The sequence below is a fragment of the Cottoperca gobio genome, chromosome 12 (assembly GCF_900634415.1).
Source record: "Cottoperca gobio chromosome 12, fCotGob3.1, whole genome shotgun sequence".
In the NCBI taxonomy this organism is placed as follows: Eukaryota; Metazoa; Chordata; class Actinopteri; order Perciformes; family Bovichtidae; genus Cottoperca; species Cottoperca gobio.
Window position 1 is genome coordinate 14,415,453 of NC_041366.1, and position 8,592 is coordinate 14,424,044.

General features: G+C 37.6%; 1 protein-coding gene across 1 annotated transcript; it reads left to right on the plus strand.

Annotated features, from left to right (window-relative positions):
* The first annotated feature begins 783 nt into the window (after positions 1-783).
* On the plus strand, positions 784-8,324 carry mtfp1 (mitochondrial fission process 1). The gene is made up of 4 exons (XM_029444217.1): positions 784-992; positions 4,639-4,766; positions 4,996-5,228; positions 6,161-8,324. Exons 1-4 carry the CDS (start codon positions 932-934, stop codon positions 6,225-6,227), a joined length of 489 nt encoding a protein of 162 aa, XP_029300077.1. The 5' UTR covers positions 784-931; the 3' UTR covers positions 6,228-8,324.
* Positions 8,325-8,592: the final 268 nt, after the last annotated feature.

An 8,592-nucleotide genomic window follows, 5' to 3' on the forward strand; every position in this document is an offset into this window, starting at 1 on the left:
GCAAAATTGAACTGTGGGCTCATATTGACCCATATTGACCTTTCACACTCTTTGCTTGTTACGTACCCATCAAGTACAGGCTCACAGCAGTAGACTACAGAGAGCGGCTTCATTAAATTTTGCCCAGAGCCCCAGAACCCAACCAGTACTCCTGCTGCTGGAATACTACATCACCCCAGGTTTTCTGTGTTTCCGCTTGTCTGTGATTAAAAACAATGTTAGTAGGAATATGAACCATGAAATGCAATATCAAAACTAGACAGGGTACAGTGGCACATTTTCAAGAAAGAGGACACAATGCAGTTTAATGCCGCACTGCAATGGTGACTATCCCCTTTAAAATGCACAGTTTCCACACCCCTAGGAGTTGCCCATATGGGTAGTTGTATAATGTGGATTCTTGTGGATTAATGTGGATTAAAAAGGTTAAAGTTATGGCAAAATGATTCTGTGGGTTGTACATATCTTATTCTAGGTTTTCTTCCTTTCACTTATTTTACAACTGTTGATGCTGTTTGTTCGTTTGTTTTGTCTTTGATGATTAGGTTATGAATGTTTTATTTTATTATTTATTAATAATTAATTGTGAAAATAAACGTACAATATTGCCTTCTGAAATGTAGTAGGCCTAGTAGTAGCCTGTAAAGTAGCATACAGTTGAAAATGCTCAAGTGAAGTAAAAGTACATGAAAATAAGGTAAATGCAGTTACTTTCCTCCGCTGTGTGTAAGTAGTGAAATTGAAGGGCAGTAAAGTGGTAGTTTTGCTGCTGCCCTGTGTTGATGTCGGGACTTTACTGCCGCCTGCAGGATGCTGTAGCGTTAAGATCACGCCCCCTTCACTGTCCCTGCCGTGTGTCGGCTTTCTGACTGTTCACACTGCGAGTTTAAACAGTACAGCACAGGGGGATGGAGTAAAAAACAAGGAAGGCATGGAAGAAAAAACAAGCAAAACGGTCGACATTTATCGCGACACATGGGTCCGCTTCTTAGGTATGTATTGTAGTGTTTGTGTTATTTGTGTCTTCTCCGACAACTGTTTTTTTTTCTGAACAGACACATAAACAGTAAACGTTACACTGGAGCCGTCCTGACCCCAGAGCTGCATGCTAGCTAGCTTAAAGTTAGCATAGCTGGTACAATCTATGTATAGCAAGGTCATTTTGTTACAACTGGGCGTAAATGGCGTCCAAGACTGGACTACAATACCGTTGTTCGTGCTTTGGTTGTTTTTTTCATACAGCTAATTGCTTTTTGACTGTTAGCTATAGCCATAGAGTTGTGTCTGTAGCCCAGGTATGTCTCAACAAAGGTTGCTGTTTAAAGCAAGTTGAGACAGTGAGTCACAGAACCACAAAAAAAAAAAACGCCCACAGACATGAACAGACTGAGACTCTGTGGCAGATACAATTTACTTCCTGCTTTCCATGCTGTCCTTCTCTAATTGAAACACTAGGGTCGTTAATAACATTGGTTACACTATCGCCCAATGAGCTGCTAGCTGAGAAGGGCATGTACAGTTAAAACAAACCTGAAGGGCATTCATACTGCAGCAGTTCCCACTGTGCATGCAGTTCTCCTGGTGAACATGCTTTAATCTCCTGCTCCTCCACAGCTCACATTGGCCAGCGGTGACCATGTTATCTCATGTCAATTTGTTTATCCCCTTCATAAAATCATAATTTGTGTCATAAATCCTGCCTGTGCAGTTAAATGTCGATATTGACATGCATGTAGACGGATATTTAAGTGTTCCTACATTATGTGTGTGGTTTTAGCCATTCTTTGAGGTGATCATTACAATTTAATGGTGCAACTCATGGATGGAAAGCTCCTTTGTACATAGGAGTTGTCAAATTTCATATAGCATTTCTTCTTATACATGTCATTTTTAAATATGAATAGTTCACATTAATATAACACAAAGGTTATATTTTATTTTAACCCTTGAAGTAGTTTACAACACGTCATGTCTCTCTGCACATTTTTTGCCAAGAATGAATTTCTTCTCAGCAATGCATTCCCTGGAACTCTTTCGATGTCTGGAAAAGATTATTTTTTACTACTGTGGAAAAAAATGGGATAGTGGTTTTGCAACTGGATTTAATCTGAAATGTGGCAATTTTATCTGACTGAACGAGCAGGAAAATCCCCCAAAAAAACATAATTTCAGCCATCAGCTATCTGTCCTTCAGAGTTCACTACCCTTCTTCTTTTGGCACAAATCACATATTCAAAATGAATAAATCTAATTATCGTTGATGGATGGCATTAGAGATTGGCTGTCCTTGTAGACAACTCCTTTTTTAAAATTCCTGATCTCTTTTGGTTCTTTTTCTCTATCTTCAACATCTTGTGAACACAACACACACTCTCTCCCTAACACGCCATCGTGCCTCGCTGTCACAAGGCAAATAGTGAATCACAAAGGGTAGAATTGGACCCCAGCCTATGGTGCCAGCGCATGGCATATTGTTATTATTAACTGAGTGCATTACTAGATAATGTTATCTGAACTCTCCTTGTTATCATGTTTTATTATACCTCTTATCACCTTATGCTGACAGGTGCTCCTGGAGCTCTAGTAGTTATGCTGCCATTTTCACGGCTGCAGTGTTAAAGTAAAGCAGTCTGAAGCTATGACCGAGTTCCATAAAGTTGTCTTGTTCTCTTCGACAGCGTTTCTTTTCATACGCCTTGTCATATTAGGAAAAGCACAAGAGTAGCAATGATGGCTCAGTTCTATCAAAGTGTCCCAGGAATCCAGCAGTGTGACAGCGAGCCAGCATAAGGACCTTGAAACTGACGTCAAAATATCCTCTGTGTAAAAGCCCTGTACCAACATGTAGAGATATGAGTAATAACTAGGACTGTTTGGCTCTGATCTTCTTCTCCTGTAAATTCTGTTGACATTTAGCAGTTTTAGGTTCAAATACATAGAGTGTGTCAGCTAATTTTAATATACAACTTTACTTTTACAGTTCTTTGATCAATTGTGAAGCAAGAACATCTGAAATGCACATGCTTTCTTGATTGGGATGCCGGGTTTGATGCAAATAGCAGCTGAATGTGTATCTGTGGTTTTGGTTGTTAAACTTGGGCTCTTGTGACTCAAGGCAGTGCTGAGTTTGTAATCATTGTCAGGGTACTGCTCAGTCCTAAACACGGCTGACCATCATTAGTTTTTGATTTTAAAAGGTTTTATGTAATCTTAGAAAACCCCAAAGCTTGTCTTTTGATTTGCTCTCTTCCTGAAGCTGCAGAAGCGTCATTCACTCCTGCATTCAAGCTGAATTTTGATAATAAAACAATTAATGTTTTTATTCTCTACCAATACCAACACCTCAACTCAGAGCATCTGCAGATACCAATGCCCCCCTCTTTCCCCCAAATTTCAATATCGCATTGCGTGGATGATGTTTGATGTAAGATAACATCAGGCCAGGATTGTGGGGGACCGGTGTGACTGAATAATAGAACTGATCGTGATAACTTTTAAGCACTTTATGATGCTGTAACTTGACTACAGTAAATATATTGGTTTACGCCTAAGATAAAAATCTTGTGTGCATTTAGATTTTCCACTAATCTGAATCTGATCTTGATTGCTTTCAGCGGATAATAAATACAAAGCCACTTCTTTTGATGTGTTTGTCAAGGAAGGTCCAACTCAAAACGGAGAAGTTTGACTTCCAATGATTGCTCCTCATTTATGTAGCCGATAACTATTATCGTGGAGAAGATGAATGATCACCAAGCAGTGTTTCATTGGCTGTGACATGGTTGCTTTCTTCAGCCCAGTAACGTGTCGTCGACTGTTTGCTCAGTGCTTGTCTCAGTTATGCCAGCAGTGCCAGAGATAGAGACGGCGGCAGCAGATTTCAACTTATCACGCTCTGATAGTTCTGTCGTCATTGAACCAAAGATAATATTCCCGCATGACTGGAGTTTATCTTACCAGTGGTTTATATTTACGGTGTCATATGGCACAGGTGACTTCTTAATAAGGGATCAAGGGCTTTTGAGTCCCTTCTGGGTATTGCATCATTTTCCAACTGGTACTCTCCATTTTCACTGACACAAGTGTCAGAGTTAAAGTTTCATTAGCCTCTTGTATGTTTCAGGATAAACTGTATGTACTGGATTTGGAGACTGAGTACTCAGTATGCAGACTGGCTCTTTTCACTGTATAATATTATAGAATATTATTATTATTATTATCATGTTTTTTTTATCCCCAATGTCAATGTTGAACAAATTCTAGTTACTTTAAAAGAAATACTGGGCTGGTTGGTAGTTCAGTACTGCATCATATCATGTCATGTGTTTTTATGTACAAAGTAACTGAGTGGAGTAAAAAGTACAATATTTTCATCCAAAATGTAGCAGAGTAGAAGTGTAAGTAGTAAAGTACAAGTATGTCAAAAATAGTACTTAGGTACTATACTTGAGTAAATGTACTTTGTTACATTCCACCACTGGAATTCACAATAACAATATCTTTGGAAACCTTGAATTTGCTATCTTTTAATCTTATTTATTGTGCGTTTTCTCTCTTGTTTTTTGGAAAATGAATTACACTAATGTGTGTGTGTGTGACTAAAAAGGTCTTCTCTTCATTTGTGTGTGTTCACCGCAGGCTATGCCAATGAGGTCGGGGAGGCTTTTCGTGCTCTGGTACCAGTGAGCTTCGTATGGGGCAGCTATGCTGTGGCCACTGTGTATGTTACCGCTGATGCTGTGGACAAGGGGAAGAAAGCAGCTGAGGTAATCCATTACAGTTACAAGCATATGTTATCTTCATTAATAATCCTATTCCTCAAATTTCAATTATTATGTTATGGGAAAGGGGTATAAATAAAGAAGCTAGAATAGAGAAACTATACATTAAAATTCAGAATAATTATATCAATTTTTTTGTATCCACTGTGTTTTGAAAATGCATTGCAATAGCTGCGACGACCCTCATTTTCTGATCCTGAATCTGTTCCTCAAGGCTCACGGAGACAACCCAGGGAAGACGACACGGGTAGCGGTGGCAGTGGTGGACACGTTTGTGTGGCAGGCCCTCGCCTCTGTGATCATCCCGGGCTTCACCATTAACCGTGTGTGTGCTGGGTCACTATACCTGCTGGGCAGAACCACCAAGTTGCCCCTGTCCGTCCGCAAGTGGACCACTACAGCTATAGGCCTCTCTACAATCCCCTTCATCATTTCTCCCATAGACAGGTTTGCACAGGTTTATTTGTCTCTTAAAAATGCATGTGGATTTAGTATGATGCTGTAAGATTTATTTAAAGGGTCAACGTCCTGCTGCTGGAAATACTTGCTAGAACACCAGCTGTGTATTAATCCGCCGCTGAAAATACTCCCCATTATTTGTTGTTTATTAAATATATATTTATATATATATATATTATATATATATATTTATTTATATATATATATATATATATATATATATATAGATATATATATATATATATATATATATAATATATATATAATATATTTATTTATTTATTTATTTTTATATATATATATATATATATATATATATATATATATATATATTTTTTTTTTTAAATATATTTATATATGTAGGACCAAATGGGGTTGAGTTTTGAGTTGGTTAAGACCAAATTTAAATCAAATATTAAATTGTGTTTTTCAAAATGATGCCAAATATTTTAGAGCTAAAGTGTTTGGCTGAGTGTATTTTACGTTTTTAAAACATGCATAAACTAAATATACCGGTACATTGCAATACTTAACCAGAGACATTCCTCCATTTAGTGGTGGCCGACGGGGTCTGAATTTTACATCCTAATATGTGTTTTAAAATCAGATGGTACCAGAATATAAAAACTTTATATGTTATGTTTTGAGAGCTTGGAACATTATCAAAAGCTTATTATATATTTTCTATTATTATACTAATTTCTGTTCTTCAGCAGTAAAATAGGGTGCTGGTCTTACCACCAATGGCAATGAATAAGTTATGGTCCCACAAACAAGGAAAATAACACAATAGTTTCTCATGAAAAGGTCAAATATATTGAAGAGGTTTTCATCGACCACTTCTGCTTTTATGAAATGGATTCAGAAATGCTGTATCATGTGTCCAACATCACAATGTTTCCACTTTCTGTACCCTATAGGTCAGTGGATTTCCTGCTTGACTCGAGCATTCGGAAGATCTACAATGAGGAAGAGAAGGACAAATAAGGACGGATCATGCAGGACAAAATGTCCCCTCGCGGGTAGAAGCCAGTCCTGTCGACATACTGTACACCTGTGCTGGTTATCTACCTCTGTGTGAAGAATAATTTCATGGAGCAAGACTCCACAGTTAGTCAAAGATGCATATAATAAAATAGATTTTATTTCAGATAAATATTAGTAAATTAAGTTGTTAAAAGGGAAATCCTGCTCCATGAAATATCCCCTTTGGGATCCTTAACTTTAACCTCTCAGGGCAATCTGGATCGTGACACCAAAAAAAAATGCCTAAACCGAAAAGTAACCGCGTGAAAACTGTATAAATATTCTCGGTGAAATTCTGCCTCTAAGTATTTTTCGGCAGGGATAGTGTGCTGTTATGTTCCCGTCATCCTCCGTACAGAGGAAGGTTGCCCTCGTGGTTTAGAGTTGTGAGCTCACCTCATGTCCAGATGTAAAGAAGAGTCAATACAAATCCACACGTGCTGTGTTTCTACGCCATATTCAGTGGAACTGTAATGACAGGCCAAAAAGAAAAGCCAGTTTGCCACAATGTCGCTCTTATTCATTACGTACCTAAAGTTTGTCTTTGACTGTTTGTGAAAACAAAAGTTACTGTTGCTTGGAATAGATGTTTTCTCACCGTTTCATTCGACCTTATTGTCGGTCATGGGAGCCAAGGTTTCCACAGGGAGAGTTTTTACAATCCATATGAATTAAAATGGTATATGGCTCTCTTAAACTAATTCTTATAGTTCAAGAGAGCGTCACAAGTATTTGAATTATTTCTTATCAAGATACTTCTTTAATCTGAAAATATTAAACATACACATTTAAAAAATCTCTAACTAAATTTGAAATATCATTCGCCTCATCCATTTTTAATCAGGCTTTCAATCAGTGTATTTCCATATAGTAAATGTGCACTACATTTTGAATTGCACTTGTGACGGTCAGTGTCGTAGCTATGCAGAAAAGGGTTTAAGGGATTCTTTTAGAAATATACAGATACTGTATGTCAATAATCTTTCCAATTCTTTTCTTTTGAGGAGCCAAGTCATATATACTGTATCTCATGCTAAACTATGCAAAGGGAAACTCTTTAAAATGAGTGGTTACATAATGTGAAATAAAAAGGGGGATCTGATACTAAATGTAGCTTGACATTTGGATGAGCTGTCAACAAGACAAAGGAACATTTTGTTTTCTGTCAGTAATGTACCATTCTAGCAATAACTTTTGTTTAATGTGTTTCGTCACATCCTATTCTCTTTGCTGTGAAGGATGTGGTTCACCTTGTCATGGAAAGACGTGTGCGGAAATATTGTGAAAATCTGGGGTGCACCAATTATTATTTTTTGCCTGCTGATGCTTCCTGTTCAATAGTATTTTAAAAACCACACCAGGTGCACAATATTCTTTTTATTGGTGTTTTAAATGATTTGCAACCCACGCTCAAAGACGCCGTGTGTGCAGTATCGGATGTTCACATAAGCACAGAGGTTACCTTTACATTGTGTAGGTGTGGGTGTAAGGGTATTTATGTTCTTCATCATAGCAGGGAAAGCACAAGTGTAAGTAACAAAGGCCCCCCGAGTCTGCACATATTTACTTTAAGTGTCCCAGTAAGCCATGACAGTAATTAATTGTGCAACATGGGCCTGTAACTGGAACACTTAGATGTAATGCAACCATAATTAATGTTATTAATGACGCTTTTCCTCCTATAATAAGCATATTGGTGCATCCCTTGTGAAAATCTATATATTCAATTTTAACATTTCAGAATGTGCACAGAACTTCATTGTATTTCTATTTTTGCGAGTAAAAAGGGAAGGTTTACTTTTTTTTGAACATCTCATGTGGCCGTGTGTTTAGAAGTGGGTTTTATGAGTCACAGTTTCAGCCTTGACTATATAAAGAAAAAAGGTTAACACCTTAAACTTTGTTCGGTGTGCTGTGATGGTTCACAATGTGGAGATTATTTTTTTTTCAAAATGTGAAAGCTGAAGATCCATTCATTACAATGGAAACACAATATTCTGTAACAACTTCTGACGCACTGGAGATAAAATGATGAAATAAATGATGTAGCGACACGCATGTGGGATTCTTCTTATCACTCCTGCAGTTATATTCAACAATACAAATATTGACCACAAGTAAGTGCAGAGCCACTTTGGTAAAATAATGATTGACAGCTCAGTTTAGTGAAACATATTGAAGCCTTATCTAAATGCAGTCTGCTTCAAGGACTTCCAATGAAAACACCTTCCTGTGATTTCAAGTGGCAGCACAACAACTTGCTCTTCGTGCAGCCACACTTTCCACTTCCTGAGTAACCGACCGACACTTTCAGATGAAAAAGGGA

Excerpts from the sequence above, each read along its gene's own strand:
- mtfp1 (XM_029444217.1), top strand. The coding sequence starts at position 932 with ATGGAAGAAAAAACAAGCAAAACGGTCGACATTTATCGCGACACATGG. Across the intron at positions 4,767-4,995 it reads AGGGGAAGAAAGCAGCTGAG|GCTCACGGAGACAACCCAGG; the intron begins GTAATCCATTAC and ends CTGTTCCTCAAG. Across the intron at positions 5,229-6,160 it reads ATCATTTCTCCCATAGACAG|GTCAGTGGATTTCCTGCTTG; the intron begins GTTTGCACAGGT and ends TGTACCCTATAG.